The sequence below is a fragment of the Triturus cristatus genome, chromosome 7, assembly GCF_964204655.1.
Source record: "Triturus cristatus chromosome 7, aTriCri1.1, whole genome shotgun sequence".
Classification (NCBI taxonomy): Eukaryota; Metazoa; Chordata; class Amphibia; order Caudata; family Salamandridae; genus Triturus; species Triturus cristatus.
In genome coordinates this window covers 1,192,090,645-1,192,108,236 of record NC_140590.1, presented here as the reverse complement: position 1 = coordinate 1,192,108,236, position 17,592 = coordinate 1,192,090,645, and the positions used below count along the sequence as shown (strand labels likewise).

General features: G+C 46.3%; 1 protein-coding gene across 3 annotated transcripts in view; it reads left to right on the top strand.

Moving 5' to 3' along the window:
• TEP1 (telomerase associated protein 1) overlaps positions 1–17,592 on the top strand; it is a 1,383,286-nt gene that overhangs the window by 278,818 nt on the left and 1,086,876 nt on the right. For all 3 annotated transcript variants that reach the window (XR_014966740.1, XM_085618536.1, XM_085618535.1), the window contains exon 9: positions 2,520–2,677. Coding sequence is in view for 2 of the 3 variants with exons in the window: in XM_085618536.1 (XP_085474662.1) it covers positions 2,520–2,677 (158 nt within the window). In the remaining variant the exon portion in view is untranslated. The remainder of the gene's footprint in view (positions 1–2,519; positions 2,678–17,592) is intronic.

Genomic DNA, 17,592 nt, shown 5'->3' with positions numbered 1-17,592 from the left:
TACTGATACTGGGTGCTGCTTTTGCTTCCTGCCCTGCTGAAGATAATTTAATTTCATGTCAGTAAGGATCAACTAAATCTAGAGGTGCTTATTTACTGATTCTAACCTGTCTTCCTGCAAAACAGTATATCCATTATTAAAGTCTGTAGCAGGTATGCATGTTATCCCCCTTGGCATTCTCTTTGTGGGATGAAATATACGTAGCTATTGTTTTTAAAGATGGTTAAGACGGTAAATTAGACTTTGCGATGCTAGCAGGCCACACACTTGCTAATTGCCACTTGCCTCCTAGTGTCTTCTACTCAATGATCAATATTCAAGTCTGAGGTGGTCAGGAGTAAGGCACCTGAGTGGGGAGGTAGGTGCGCTGAAGAGGGGAAACTGACTGTTCTTAGGGCCTGCTTTTTCTTCCCCCTTCGGTTGACACTGCCCCCTACCTCGTGACCTAGCCTTGCCCTCATCCTCTGACCCTGGGATCACGTCGACTTTTGGTGCTCCCTGCCTCGTCAGGATCCCGGGAGAGAACTGGGAAGGAGAGTGACTATCACCGACCTTAGCCACCATTTCCTTGACTGTACCTGGGTTTCCCCTAACTTTTTCCGCCACTGGCGTGTGGCCTGCCGCCTCCCAACCAACCTGCCTTGAGCTTGGGCATCGATGTGAGGGAAAAGGGGGCGCTAGGCGCCAAGCACACGTCACCCTTGAATTGCAGGCCACCCCTTAATTTGTGCCACCCCGCCGGGACTGCCCTAAAGAATAGCTTATCGCTGCGGCCCAGGGCCGGAAAGGTCACTCTCGTGGTCACCGGGGCCCGCGGGGAAGACCGGGGGCCCGCCGCTGCTGTCGCAGCCTCAGCGGTGCAGCCCTCCGTGTGAGGGAGCCGCCGGAATTTAGAGAAGGCCGCGTTAGGCCCAGAAGTCAGCCTCTCGCATCACGTGACGGGGGCGGGCTGCCTGACGCCGCCCCCGCCGGCTCTTGAAGAAGTAGAGGTTGCGCTTCCGCAGGCCGCGCTGCCAACGGCGGCTGTGGGCGCACCTCAACGTCTACTCACTTCGCGGGACCATCACTTGTGGGGAGGCCCTCGACCCGGACATCGCCGGGAGGCCGGTGAGCCCACCGAGTGGAGCGCAGATCAAGGGAAGGCTTGTGAGGGAAGAAGCCAGCGCAAGGGCCGAGAGTAGGCCGAAGTGGAAGGTAACCCCTGGGGGAGGCGGGCGGAAGGCCGTAGAGAGGCCCAGAGTTCGCCCCTCCCCTGGGAAGGCCCAGTGAATAACGACATTCCCCCTGACCCGGGACCCTCTTGTTCAGCACCTCCTACCTCTGAAGGGTTCCAGGCTAAGGGACTTTGGGGCCCAAGGACCTCGCCCCCGACGGAGTGTCTCGTCAAGGCGCTAGTAATTGGCTATGAGTGGCGATAGGTGAAACTGCTCTATGAAGAGCGCTAGGAACTTTCTATATGCAGCGCTAATTTTAATTATTTATTTTCATGCGCTAAGAAATTGCTATATGCTGCACTAGGTTGAACTACTATTTAAAATGCTAAGAAATGGTTATGTGCAGCGCTATATTTAATGACTCTATTTAAAGTGCTAAGAAATGGTTATGTGCAGCACTATATTTAATGACTCTATTTAAAGCGCTATAAAAAAATCTGCTGTGCTATGTTTGACCACCAGGTGGCGCTATTGAATCCTCCAGGGCTAAGGTATTTAAGTGCTGCCAATTTACGAACCCTGAAAAGTTTTGACCCTTATGGGGTGTAAAAGAAAACCTATGGATTTCCTCTGAAAGAAAAGAAAAAGGATGATAAAAGAGAAGATAAAGCTTTTCTAATTTTCCTAAATTCCTTGGTGTGGTGTCATTTTTAGTGGTGATACGCTGGAGTGCTGAAGTAAGTGTGATGCAAGCACGACATGTTACCTGGAATGAGGCCTTTCTACCTGAGCCAAGCTACCATAGGTCTTTAGGTCCAACAGAGCCCCATGCACTTATTGTTGAGGATGGCATGAAGGCCACAATGAGGGTTGGTTCTGTCTGAGAGTGCACCACACAATGTGGGGGTGTTAAGGGTGCTCTTGAATGTTGGGGAGGAATGCAGGTCACCTCAAATATAAATGGTGCATTTGGCAAACAGCTGTTGTGTGCCTCACTCTTCTGTACATACACATGTTCAAACTGCTTCAGTTTCTGCATATGCAGAAGACTGTAAATTATTGTGGTAGTGGGCTGCATGGCCCATTTGTTTGCTAGTACACCCATTTATGCTATGTTAAGATGTCCTCTCCTTTAATATGCAGCTTTATTCTCGGTCTCTTTCACTGTCTCTTGATGAGTGCATCCTTCTCTTTCTTGCTGTGTTTCTCAATCACTTTCCTCTTTTCTTTCTCACTGTCCCTACCCCCCTCTGTCTCTCACTCACACTCACTCGCACACTTACACTCACTCACACATTCTTTTTATTTCAAGAAATTACTTCATTACTGGTTGATGCTTTTTTTTCCCCCCATCACTTTCATAAGGTATCCATCGGATCTGCAGTCATTCGCCCGGAGCCGACTCCCTGGACCATGGGACTCCCAGCTTTCAGGAAAGAGAATGAAATTGAAACAGCCCGATACCTGGGAGAGGCTGCTCAGCCTCCAGGGGAATATCCCGTCCGTTTGGGAAGCATTGATGGGTATTAAATCAATATGTGAATTGTTTTTAAGAATCAGATTAGACATCGTATTGTGGTATGCTGCTTCAGTTGATATGGAATAACTAATACGTTTATTGTTGATTAATTGAAATCGAGATAGGACAGCAGAGGAGGAGACAGGATTACTGATAATTATAGGTAAGTAGAGCAACTGATATATCAGAATAATTTGGTCGAAATATCAACTAAAAAAATATTATATATACAGTATCAACTGCCACTAGCTCACCAAGGAAAGCATATAAAGGGAAGTTTAGACTTAAATATCTTAACTCCATGTCTTCTTACCATGATGATACAGTGGTAGTCAATAGCATCAATGCAATATTTTGCAGCTTTGTATCTGCTGAATAATTTAAACACCGATTCCTCACTTTTAAAATGTATCTAGTTGCAAAACTGGATCTAGTAGATTTAAACACCTTTGCTCCCTCGCTCTGGTAGGTGGCGCCGTGCAGCTTCATATTGACTTTTTTCTGCCTGGAAGTGATGATTAAGCCAAATATAAGTGCCACCTCTGCTCATTGACGTCCGTTCTTTTCTTTGCGTGCATTTGTGCATGACCTGAAGCTTGCTCCCACTTTTGCTCATGAGTTGATGAGTTCTTTTCTAAAAACTATAATTTTTTCAGTGTGCCAGAGAACTGTCTCCGCCTAAAACTACAGGGTTTAAATCTTATGGAGACCGTTGCGAACACATTTCTGTGACAGCCCTCCTGAGTTGTGTTTCAAATGTTTGGATTTAGGGCACAAATTCAAGTCCTGCGAGGCATGTGCCCTTATGAATTTGAAGGGTATCTCTTGGCATGTGGAGCAAAGCTGTATGTCGCCGAACATGGAAAGGAGTCACAGAAGTCCCACTCCAACTTTAAGTCGATGGCACAGACCTTTTCCCATGACCGTTCATCTTCACGATCCAAGTCTTTTGGTAAAATGATGCAGAAGCACAAGTGGGTCAAACCGTATTCATCACAGTTACACACCAGAGACGTTGCGAGGATGCCAGGTTGCCTTTCAGTCTCATTCCCACTCCCTCATCAAAGGAGCCAGTTTCTCAACTGATCGCAATGCATTTTGAGTTTCCTGGGCCATCAGTGATGTCTCAACAGAGACTTTTTAAAGAGGCCATGTTGTGAATTTGTGGCATTTTGCCAGATGCCTATGGTTAACCTTTGGGCCCAGCGGTTTGCAGAGGACTCCAATTGGGTTATACTGCTGGAGGGTCTGCCCACAGTGCATTCTGTGGCTCTTGAAATAGTTTCTGATTCCTCTAAAAAATAAGAGCCAACTTCGTCTGGCAGCAAAATCCATGCAGGTCCTTTTGACTTTGATGCAGACCATGATGCTGCCAGCGCTGGGGTAAGACCCCGTCATAATCATCCTATCAGACTTTGAGCCAAATTCTTCTCGGCCTGACTTAGATTGTATCCTGTCCCAAAATCATACCAATGTACCCGGTCTTGTATCAATCTGACTTAGACAGAGCCATGCCTTTACCAAGGAGCCACACCTGAGCGCTCGCACCAACTTTTCTATTACGACTTACATTTAAGTCAGTCAGCTTTTTGAGATGGCAATTGAGATGATGGGGATTATTTTCCGCCCACACTATGATGATGACACTCTGTACCTGGAATTACAGGAGGCCAGTGGGTTGTACAATGGAAGAGAGTGCCTCCTTTGTTGTGCTTCTATTGTTGTGGTCTTGACACAGGCAGCAGAGGTATTAGACGTGCAGCTGCCCGTTATGGAAGTTAAAACTAAATATGTTAACGGATGTTTTGCTATCTGGACAGGCTTGCTCTGAGCCTTTACTAACTTTTAATAAAGACCCTGACACCTTAGCATGCCCCTGGTTTACACATTAAAACTTTCCACCAGTGAACAGGTTGGTTGTCATGTGCCACAGGCCAGAGCCAGGTGACCCTGACTTCTTGCCTCAGAACCCTATGCCAAAATGTCTGATGGTCCAGGTTTCCACCAGCAGGGTGAACCCATGTGACTCCCCCAGAAAGAGCATCTGATTTAAATCTTGGCGGGACTGGTCTTCCCACCTTGGCGGTCCTCCCACTCGATTTAGATGTTAGCTGGTCACTGGAGGGAACTGAGCTGCAGACCCGCTGCCTCCACCAGGTTCCTGTTCCTGCTTTGACGACGTTAGAGGCTGAAGCTGCTATTGGAGGGCGTCCTTCCTAGAATCCCACTGTCCAGATTACGAAGTGCCTTTCCGTTGACGCAAATGTGGTGGGGAAACCTCCAAAGAGGTGATGACACCAATTTCATCCTGAACGCCATTGACCATGTCATTCCTGTGCTGCTGCTAGTTTACCACAACGCTCCACCAGACTGTTGTTGTTGGAATCCAAGGTAGCCTTTTGTGGGGTGGGTGTTCATTCAGCAGTGTGTTCATGTTGTTGGTGGGCAATGCAATATGTAAATAAAATAACACAATACCTACATATACATGTTGACAGATTCACAACATATATGTGTATTGAGTTGATAATAAGAAGTACTTATCTGTCCCCACACCCCCATGACCTCACTCCCATCAGGACACTGCAGCCAGCACAACGGGAAGCCAGCACAACGGAAACATCTAAATTGGCTCGGTGCAACACTGACAACTTGACGGCGACCAAGTACTGTTGACCAGCAGAGAAGCACCGCCATCGCGAAGTCTTCTGTCTCTAGCCGCAACATCTAAATACGGCAGGCAGACAGCCTTGAGCTTGATGGCATACTTGGGTCTGCTGCCTCGACAGGACTGCGGTAATACTGTCAAGGCCCAGTGTGTTGAAGAGAATCAAATCATTCACAAAACTGATGTTTTCCTTGGCCTGCCTAGCCCTCTCGTCACTCAGTGCAAGCTTTTTTCTGGGGAGGTATTTCAAGACTTTATGGAACATGGTTAATGAGATCTTACCAGCAGTGCCTAAGAAATTTACGGTCAATCCTGTCTCGAACCATCAAGGATGAAAAGTATGCTGCCATATGTATTATCCGCTCTGGACTGGGCACTGATGACTACTTGGGCAGAGCAGTCCGCACCAACGTGGTCTATAGGCTTCTCTGGTGATGTGCAAGCCTCTTTGTTTGATATGCCATGCAAAGGATCTTTTCAGCGAGAAGGCAGACTCAGCCCTGGAATTCATTAAAAAAAAAAAGACAGACCATGGCACGCTCCTTGGGCCTCTCGACTCCAGGATGACTGTACCTACAGCAATTTTGCTCCTTTCAACACTATTTCAGAGGTTTGGCGTACGAGCAGTGCCAAGGCCCACCTCATCTGCAACATCCACCCCAGTCCATTCAGGTGGGGGGTCAAGCAGACAATGTCCAGACCACCAGGGGCAACAAACTTCCCTGGTCCCTGAGTCTGCTTTAGTTTGCCCATAGAGGCACTTGACCACCGTATGTGAGGCAGGATCAGACTTTCCTCCAAGGGTAGCAAAATATATCATCTGACAGGTGGGTCCTTCAGATAGTTAAACGAGCCCTTTCCTTGCAGTTCCTTTTCGACCCACTGTATCTTCTACCCACACTAAAGCATCTTCCAGAGGAGCACCTGCCCATCTTGGTTTGAGAAGTGCAGGCCCTTTGGCCAAAGGAATCAAAGAGGGTTCCGGCCATCGAAATAGAGACTGATGTTACTCTTGCAATTTCCTTGTGCCGATCAAGGACAGAAATCTTAGTCAGATTTTAGATCTCTGCTCTCTGAACACCTTCTTGGAAAAGGACAAATTAAAGACCCCACTTGTAGCCAGGGTTTCTCTGCCTTGGATCCAGGTGACTGGATGGTGACTTTGGACTTGAAGGATGGCTACTTTCATGTACCGGTCCTCCAGTCCCACAGACACTACTTGTAGTTCAAGGTGGGCCTGGAGCATTTTTTATATGCTGTGTTCTCTTTTGATTTTGGACCCACCAGTGCCCCTTGACGGCTGGCAGTTGAAGGCGGGATTGCCAAAGTTCATTGTGGACAACCTCCAAATAACAGTGAACCTCCTGACATCGCTGGGGTTTACTACGAACATGCTGAAGTCAGACATGTTTCCTTCGCAGAGGCTTTCTTTCGTTGGAGCCATCCTGGATACAGTGAAGTTCGGGCCTTCCCTCCGTAACGTGTCCAGGACATTCGGGATATGATCCCAATGTTTCAGCCTTAGTTTTTGGTATCGGTGAGTGTGGCTGTAAAGCTTCCTGGTCAACCACAGTTGGACCTGTGGGAGACCCCTCTCCCTTCCCCATCTGGTGCTGATGATGGTGGCAGATGCGTCATTACAATTGGCGATCTGAGGATACTGGTTTCTGGCAGAGGAATGTCTTAACATTAACCTGTTGGAGTTGTAGGCCATTTGACTAGTGTTAAAAGCTTTCCTACTCTCCGTCAAAGGGTGGTTGGTTTAGGTTCTTGCGGACAACACCACCCCAATGTGGTACTGCAAAAAGCAGGGTAGGATGGTGTCTTGTGCCAAGAGGCACTTCGTCCCTGGAGCATTATAGCTCTTCCCTCGTCGTGAACCACCGAGCTGAATCTTTGAACACCATGGCAGACAAACTTAGCCAGTGGTGCCTGGCGGATCAAGAAAAGATGTTGCATCGCACGGTGGCACAAAACATCTTCCAGCAATGGGAAGTACCCTGGCTACATCTTTTCACCATTTTTGAGAATGTGCAATGTCAAAACATTTGCATGCTAGAGTTTCCAAGAATGCTTTTTCTCGGAGACACATTCCGGATAGAGTGGAGCTCAGGACTCTAATCTGCATTTTCACAGGTGCCACTCCTGCCCCAAGTTGGGAAGAGGAACCGGAACGACTGGGCTCAAGTTATCCTAGTACCTCCAGATTGGGCAAGAAGAATGTGATACCCGGATATTCTGGCATGAGCATCTGTCCTCTGATCAGTCTACCACTTTGGGAGGATCTCCTGTCACAGCAGCATGGCAGTGTCCTGCACCCAAACCTATGCAGTCGGCACCTCCTTGATTGGATTTTGAGCTGCGGCAGTTGACTGCCTTCAGTCTTTCTCCTGAAGTTGTGCATGCCATCCTTGCTGGCAAGAGTCCCTCAACAAAGTCTGACTAGCCAGGTGCCATGACAAGTTTGTAGCTTGGCCTGTCACCCGCAATACGGACCCGTGACTGGCCAAGCTGTCGGATGTCTTGTTTGTTTGCTGTCTGGCATAACAAGGACTTGCAGTGGGCACTACCAAAGGGTTATTTGTCTGCCCCTTTGGCATTTTTGTGTTCCTCCCAGCCCCCTAAAAAACCCTTTGTGATGCCACATTTGGGTCTCAATTTGGTTTCCTCATTTTCCTCATGTGCATTCCCTTTGAAGTGAGGCACAGCTGTCCTCTACGTCTCTTGACTCTGTAGACCGCATTCCTGGTCACAATAACTTTAGCTCGTCATGTGAGTGAACTCCAAGCTCTTTTGATACAACAGTCTTACACCACATTTTTCCCAAATAAAGTGGTATTGAGGACCAGGGCAGCCTTTTTTCGGAAGGTTGCAAGTCCTTTTAATGACGCGCAATCCATCACTCACCCAACTTTTTTGCTGCCCCCAACTTTGCGAAAGAGGAGGAGAGACTCCATTGTTTGAACCCCAAGAGAGACTTGAGCTTGTTCATCCATCTCACCACAGACCATTGGGTGGACAATCAGCTTTTTATGAATTTTCTGGGCAAAATAAGACAAAGCGGTGCAGAAAAGGACTTTGTCAAGGTAGATAGTCCTCTCCATTAGGATATGCTACACTTTGGCCAAGAAGCAGCCTTCGGAAGGACTGTGGACCCATTGTATCATGGCCACCGCTGCTATCTGTGCTTCGGCACATGGAATGCCTTTTCTTGATATCGGTCGGGCTGCAGCATAGCTTCACTACACGCGTTCACAAAGTATTACCATGGCAGCAAGGTTTGTCAGGAAGGGCAGCTCACATGTGCGGCCCTGCAGGACATTTTCATTTGAGGCATTCCACAGACTGACCTTGGGGGATACTGCTTTAGTATGTTTTCTAAAGGCGAGGAATCTGCAGTTAGGAGTATCCACCAGAACAACATGTTATTTAGTTCTGGTAGTGTTCTTCTATTGGGTACTCTATATCTAACCACACATTCCTCACTACCCTCCTTCCACACCATTCTGTGGAATGGTCTCTTTTTCCATCTAAAAAGGTCCCAAATTAAATATCTGCACATTGGTACGCCTGATTATAGTAGGGCTTCACATCAGAGGGTGTGGACAGAGTCGAGAAAGAAATTGACATTTACATGCAAGTGATACGCTTATATGTGGCTCCATCGTCATTTACGGGATAGAACAAAGTCAACGTGGATCCTCACTGGCTGGAATAACGAAAAGCAAAATTATCTATTTACGTAAATGATACAACAAACTTGTTCACAGTTGAAAAAAGAAACCGAGTATCCACATTGTTTGGCAAAACAAACCATAGATATACAGTTAATATCCTGGAATAGATATTATTGAAACTTAGCTGAAGCATTCTGCACTAACTTCCAAATACACACTCACCTAATAGTATTCATGTGAAAGCAGTAGCGGCTACTGCCAATGACACTTTGAGGGCGGGTGGGAGAGTAATAAAAACAACGTAAAAGAACTTACTTGCTGCTGCAAGATGCTGCCTCTTTGCTCTGTCCTCCTCAATGCTTCTCTGCTCTTGTCCCCACCCAAAACTTGCTCTCACATGAGTGCAGCATCGTGATTGGCCTGAGCGGGCTGCCCGGGAGCCTGCCTTGGTTCTCGACCTCGCAGCCGGGTAAAGAAATGCTAAGTGCGCATGACGGTTTGGCCAATTTGAGACATCTGGCCAAACCGCCATGCGCACTTAAGGTGCACCTACCACTCCTCCTCCCTAGCTGACGACTGTGCACAGAATATTGAGTTTAAAATATCAACATACACAAATATCGAGTTTTAAATATCATGAAAGGGAAATATCGACAGGAAGAATATCGTGGTCAAGAATATCGACTTGCAGGTAAGAAACATAGTTTTTGGAACTATCAAAGTCGTTAATATCCTTTGAAAAAATATAGTTGTTTAAAATATCGATGCTTTAATGTTATGTATTTTAGTATGTATTTTAAAAGTATGTGATCTGTTTTTGTATAAGAATTAGTTTTGGTTTTTAATATATGTTACATTTGTAGTAGTTATTAATTTTATCTTAATAAAATTTTGCGATTTTAAGTTCTGGAGCGGGTTGTGGGTTTATAGGGGAACAGGATGGGAAGTCATTTAAATATAATACATCATTTTTTATGTATTACTATTTAATGTAAATTGTATAGTGTTAATTGTGGGAATTAATTATTAAATATTGGCTTTTAATTGGCAATTATGTTAATTGTCATTTTTTTGGTGTGGGTTGTGGGTTTATAGGGGAATAAGGTGGGAAGAAATTTTATTATAATAAATGTACTAATATTTTGTATTAATATGTATTTAATTTATATTTCATAGTGTTAATTGTGGGAGTTATTTTATTTATTAATTGGTTTATTAATTATTTTTAATTAATTATGTTAATGGTCAGTTTTTTAGGAGTGGGTGGTGAGGTTTATAGGAGAATAGGATGGGAAGTAATTTATTTATAATTAATAATTTTGTTAATATTTAAAATAAAATATGACAATTGTGTAATTTTTAAAGGGTGGGAAGTAAATTCTTTTAAATTAATAAGTTAATTGATATTTATTAATGTCAAATTAGTTATGGAAATTGTGTAATTAGTTTTAGGTGTGGGTTGTGGTGTTTATTGGGGTAGAGGGTGTTAAGTAATTTATGTTTAATAATTAGTTGATTAATAATTTATTAATAGATAAATATTTATGGTAAGTGTTTTGTGTGTGTTTTGTTTTAATAGGGGTAACATTTGGGGAGTAAATTAATTTTTATTTGTTTTACATTTTTTAAAATTAGTATTTGTTTAATTGTTAATTATGGCGGTACATTTAAAAAAAAATTGAATGTGGGTTGTGAATTGTGTGGTCTTATAGGGTAGGAAATAAAAAATATTACATTTATGTAATAAATAATGATTTTTCTGATGGATGCATCTGCCAGTGGATTCCTCACCTTGTGAATATCCCCTGCGCCAGCAACATTCGGAAACTTTTGTAGCAGTCCACGCCGATGAGGTCGAAGACGACGTCACAGAGGAACGGCTCCGCTCGCGACTCCGCTGACGTCACCGGCTCCATAAGAAGACCTCGTCGGTGTGATGACGTCAGTTCCGCCCTTTTTTCCGTGCCTTCGAGGCACTCGGACGGACCGACAGAAATATATACACAGTATACACAGTACATGATAAGCAAAGCAACACACACCATGTGGAGAATAAGTAGCAAGGCACAAGAAATAACACAATGCCTTTGACAGTAACAAAAACCATTTGAGACATCATTAATAGGTATAGCATTAGTAGGCATAGAAGGATGGACAACGGGGAGGCGGGTGGGTCAGTGAGGAATCCACAGGCAGATACTGTATCCACCAGAAAAAGCGTTACCGAAGGTAAGTAACTTGTTCTTCTGATGGATACATCTGCCAGTGGATTCCTCACCTTGTGAATAGATTCCCACAGCAGTCCCCACTCCCGGAGGAGGGTGTCCACCCTTCTATACCAGAAAGTCCTGAAGGACGGATCGCGCAAAGTGTCCGTCCCTCCTCACCTCAGTGTCTAAGCAATAATGTTTTGCGAAGGTGTGGAGGGAGGCCCAAGTTGCCGCCCTACAAATGTCCTCCACAGGAACACCCCTAGACAAAGCAGACGTGGAAGACTTTGCTCTAGTGGAATGAGCTCTCAAACACTCTGGAGGCTCCTTACCAGCCAGGGAGTGTCAGATCTTGATGCACAAGACAATCCGCCTGGAAAGGGTGCGCTTGTGCACCGCTCGACCTTTCCTGCAGCCAACAAAGCCCACGAAGAGCTGGTCATCAACCCTGAAGTCCTTTGTCCTGTCCAGGTAGAAGCTCACCGCCCTCTTAGGGTCCAAGCGGTGAAGTCTCTCCTCCTCCTTGGAAGGGTGAGGGGGAGGATAGAAGGAAGGAAGGGTAATGGACTGCCCCAGATGGAAAGGAGTTACCACCTTAGGCAAAAACGCAGCCCTGGTCCTGAGTACCATTCTTTCAGCATGAATGGTCAAGAATGGGGGTTTCGAACTCCGAGCTTGAAGCTCACTTACCCTCCTTGCCGAGGTGATTGCAATGAGGAAAACCGTCTTAAAGGACAACAGTCTCAATGGACACTTGTGTAAGGGCTCGAAGGGAAAACCCATAAGACAAGTTAATACAAGGTTTAAGTCCCATTGAGGCACAATAAAGGGGGTAGGAGGAAACCTGTTTGTGACACCCTTGAGAAAACGAAGAACAATAGGTGATTTGAATAATGATGGCTGATCCGGCAAGCAAAGGAAAGCCGACCAAGCCGATAAATAACCCTTAACAGTGGCCACAGCAAAGCCTTGCTGGGCAAGCGAAAGGGCAAACTGAAGGATGTTAGATAGACGAGCCTTCAAAGAATCAATTGACCTCTCTCCACACCAAAGTACAAACTTGGACCACCTATAGGAATATATGGATTTAGTGGAAAGACGTCTGGCAGACAAAATTACATCTACCACATCAGGTGGGAGAGGCATGAAGGTGTAAGCTCTGGAGGTGGGGGTGTAGAACCTGCCCCTCCGACTGCGAGAGGAGGTCTGCCCTCAGAGGGAGACGTAGCGGAGAGCACGAGGAGAGGTGGAGAAGATCTGAATACCACACCCTTCTAGGCCATTCCGGGGCGATCAATATAACTTGGGCCCGGTCTTGGCGAATCTTCCTCAGAACCCGAGGAATCCAGGGTATGGGAGGAAACTCGTAAAGAAGTCGTGCGCCCCAACTCAACTGAAACGCGTCCCCCAATGCTCCCTGCATCAGATACTGGAGACTGCAGAATGATGGGCAGTGAGCATTCTCGTGAGTGGCGAACAGGTCCACCCGAGGAGTTCCCCACATCCAAAAGACATGACGAACTACCTCCGGATGGAGCCTCCACTCGTGGTCGGCGGAGAACTGCCGACTGAGACTGTCCGCACGCACGTTCAGCACCCCGGCCAGATGATTTGCCATCAGACAAATCTGATGGTCCTGAGCCCAGGACCATAGACGCAGAGCCTCTCTGCAGAGACAAAGAGACCCCACTCCTCCCTGTTTGTTGACATACCACATCGCAGTCGTGTTGTCCGTCAGGACTTGAACAGACTGACCGCGAAGGGAAGGGAGGAAGGCCTTGAGTGCTAAACGAATCGCCCGCAATTCCAGAAGGTTGATATGAAGCAACCTTTCCTCTGGAGACCAAAGACCCTTGATCTCCAGATCCCCCAGATGAGCACCCCACCCTAAAGTGGATGCATCCGTTATCACCGTGGCCACCGATGGAGGTAGATGGAAGGGCTTTCCTTGGGACAGATTGCCCTCCACACTCCACCAAGGTAGATCCGCCGCAGCTTCTCTGGAGATCCTCACAGACTCCCTGAGATCCCCTTTGTGCTGATACCACTGCTTGCGGAGGCACCACTGGGGCGCCCTCATGTGCCAGCGTGCATGGTTGACCAACAGGATGCAGGAAGCGAACAGACTGAGCAGGCGAAGGACCTTCAGAACTGGAACGACCGCTCCGTTGTAAAATAAAGGAATCATTTCCTGTATGTCGAGAATCCTTTGAGGAGGAGGGAATGCTCGACACACAGTAGTGTCCAGTACCGCACCTATGAACAGGTTGCGCTGAGAGGGCACCAGGTGAGATTTGGGCACGTTTATCGAAAAACCCAATTTGTACAACAGCTGAGTTGTATCCTGCAGATGACGTAGCACCTTCTCTGGCGACTCCGCCTTGATCAGCCAGTCGCCCAAATAAGGGAAAACTGAGATCCCCGACCTTCTGAGATGGGCTGCCACCACTGCCATCACCTTCGTGAAGACTCGAGGTGCCGAAGTAAGACCAAACGGGAGGACCGCAAACTGATAATGTTGCGACCCTACCGTAAACCGGAGATACTTCCTGTGCGACTTCAGGATGGGGATGTGGAAATACGCATCCAGCAAGTCGAGCGACACCATCCAGTCCTCCTGATTCAGCACTTGAAGAACCTGAGCAAGGGTCAGCATCTTGAACTTCTCTTGTTTTAGAAAAAGGTTCAAGATTCTGAGGTCCAATATCGGACGCAATCTGCCGTCCTTTTTCGGAATCAGAAAATACCGGGAATAGCATCCCTGACCCCTCTCCTGCTCTGGAACCACCTCTATCGCACCTTTTTGAAACAGCTTCAGGACTTCCTCCTGCAGAAGAAGACAGTGGTCCTCCGAGTAAGCCCCTTGACAAGGAGGGTAATTTGGAGGGAATTCCCGAAAGGGAAGGGCGTGCCCATTTTCTACAAGATCCAGAACCCAGAGATCTGTAGTTACAGATTCCCAATCTTGTAGAAAATGGGTAAGCCGGCCCCCCACAGGACCAGCATGATCCGGAATGGCAAATCTAGGGCTGCTTTGCGGTGGTGGGAGGGGCTGAGGAAGAGGAGGAGGAGAGCTGACGGCCACGTGTGCGACCCCTGATTCTACCTCTAAAACCTCTAGACGAGGAACCTTGCTGTTGCTGCTGCGTCTGTCTATAGGATCGAAAGGCTGCCCTTCCGAACCCTCTGTATCTTTTAAAAGAACCCCTCGACTGAGATTGCAGGCCCAGAGATTTAGCCGTCGCCTTGCTCTCTTTGAAACGCTCCAGAGCAGTATCTGCCTTTTTACCAAACAGGCCAGATCCATCAAATGGCAGGTCCAAAAGAGTCGATTGCACATCCTGTGAACTCCGAAGATCTTAACCATGCACTCCTTCTCGTGGCGACAGAAGATCCCATGACCCTCGCCACCGAATCCGCCGTGTCCAGTCCACTCTGGATCACCTGGCGTGCAGCCGCCTGGGCATCAGTCAAGATCTCATTGAATCCAGCCCTATCCTCCTCAGACAGTTTCGGCGCCAGCTTCTTAGCCGAATCCATAAGCGCATGCACATATCGCCCTAGAAGACAAGTGGCGTTCGTTGACTTCAAGGCCATGCTGGCTGATGAAAATACCTTTTTTGCTGATTGGTCCAGCCTTTTAGCCTCTGTCCCCCGGAACCTGAGGAAAAGCACCCTTGGACTTTCCAGAACAAGCTGCCTGAATCACCAGGCTCTCAGGCGAAGGATGTGTCGTTAAAAACTCAGGGTCCCCTGGGGCTGCCTTATATCTCCTAGCAACCGTCTTAGAGACCGCAGGAGCAGAAAAGGGCTTACGCCACACATCTAACACAGGGTCAATAATGGCCTCATTAAAAGGAAGCAATGGCTCTGAAGCTGTCGTAGGAGAATGTAACACCTCAGTTAAAATGTTCGATTTAAACTCCGTAGTTGGCAACTGGAGATCAAGCAATTCTGCAGCCTTCCTGATAACTGCATGATAAGGAGCAACATCCTTAGAGGGTTCATCCGATGGTGGAGTAATCTCCCACTCAGGAGACAGATCCAACCCACTAGCTTCCTTAAGCTCCTCAAATACTTCATCTGATTCAACCAATTCTCCTTCCTCAGCTTCCTCCAGAAGGTACCTCCGCTCATCAACCCTCTGAGCCTCCCTTCTGGACCGAATCCGTATCATCGGTGGCGCAGTGTTCGAATCCGATGGCGTCGAGCGTGGATCTGCAGGAGCCGCCGGCGTTGAACGAGGTCGAGCCGGAGCCGGTGAGGATGGAAGCGGCGCCGACGTCCTCGCAGCTGGCAGATTCCAAGACGGCGTCGTTGGAAAGAACGGCATGAAAGGGGCCTGTGGATATACTTGCGGCACCCCTAAATTGAACGCCATTGGACCCGCAGGTGCACCAGTGGTGTACATGGCTCTAGCAAACACCCAGTACATAGCATTTAAATAATGCAAGGGGTCCTGACCTGGTCCAGGGAAAGCGGGGTACTGGTCAGGCATCACCGGACTCGGGCCAACCGGCGCCGACGGTGGAATCAACGGCGTCGCAGGCTCACCCGGGACTTGAAGTTCTTCAACCGGGGCCGGAGATGGAGCCGGAGATGATGCCGGAGATGGAACCGGCGTCTGAGTCTGAACCGGAACCGGTGAACCCGGAGTCAAGCAAGCCACTGGCGATGAAGGACCAGGAGGTGAATCAGGCACAGGAGAAGGAGAAATAGTCCTTCTGGCGTTGAGTTGGTGATTTCGACTTCGGAGCCGAACTCTTGTCTGAATGGTGTCGAGACGAGTGTCTTCTCTTCTTCTTATGCTTCTTGGCTCGAGCAGCATGCCCCGAAGTCGACTTCGACGCCAACCTCGACCTCGTCCTCGACCTCTTTCTCCCTCTCTTCTCCTTCTTCATTTTTGAAATGAAGAGCTTCGCTTCCCGTTCCCTAAGAGCCTTCGTGCTCATCTTGCGGCTGCTGGAACAGCCATCCACGTCGTGGTCTGATGACAAACACCACACACAGTCCTCATGTGGATCTGTGATCGACATGTGCTTGCCACACTCACGGCAAGGCTTGAAACCAGACTTCCTTGTCGACATTCTCGAGAAAGAACAGAGAAAATCCAGACAATACACAAAGTAACAACGATGTTAACCACAGCGATTCCCGAAATCCGTTGGCTTCGACGGCGCGGAAAAAAGGGAACTGAAGTCATCACGCCGACGAGGTCTTCTTCTGGAGCCGGTGACGTCAGCGGAGTCGCGAGCGGAGCCGTTCCTCTGTGACGTCGTCTTCGACCTCATCGGCGTGAACTGCTACAAAAGTTTCCGAATGTTGCTGGCGCAGGGGATATTCATAAGGTGAGGAATCCACAGGCAGATACTGTATCCACCAGAAAAAGCGTTACCGAAGGTAAGTAACTTGTTCATTTAATGAAAAACGTCTATATTAAAATAGTTTTGTTTTTAAATGATTTTTGATTTAAAAAAAATAATCTTTCTAGTCATTTGTTAGATCTTTTTAACATTCTATTCTGTTTCTATCTTTTGTAATATTTAAAACTTTTATATATGTTTTGTTTTTTTAAATCTTTTGTGTTAATAAGTTTGTTTTTAATTTTGAACTGATTCCAGTGGAAATATTATTTTTTACCCCTCCGCTATCCCACACTTTACCTACTGTTGCACCCACTGGAGAGGGTATAGTAATTTTTACGACTCCGCTATTCAGCACTTTCCCTACTGTTGCACTCAATGGAGTGCAAAATGTAATTTTGAAGACTATTAAATATTTTAATTTTTTAATTTTAAATATAATCTTTTTTTATTAGATTTTATTTTATAAGTATGTAAATATATATGTATGTATTTGTAACATTTTATATATTTATAAAAATATAAATTAAATTAAAATTAATAGTTTAATTGTTTTAAAGGAAGTAGATATATATATTACATTTTATATATGTATGTTTAAATATTTTTTTAATTAATTTTATATTTGTTAAAATGTATATTAAAAATAAAAATTAAATTAATTTTATTATTTAATATATTTAATATTCATTTTTATTGAAATTTAAAAAATCTATATTTTGTACATCTATATTTTTCTACATCAATATTTTTGGATCGATATTTGTGTGTGGGGATATTTTGGAAATAGATATTCTATTAGTGAACTGCTGATGATGCTGGGATAGAGAGGGTGGCCCCACCCTTGACTTGGCGGACTGGGAGAAAGTTAAAAATAAAATGATAATAAATAGTTTTAGTATAATTTTATTTTCAGTCTGCTGCCTTTAGGCAGTGGGGCAATGCTCCTCCGACCCTGTGTTAATGTATATCTTGCTTTTGAAGATTCTAATGTTTCTCGA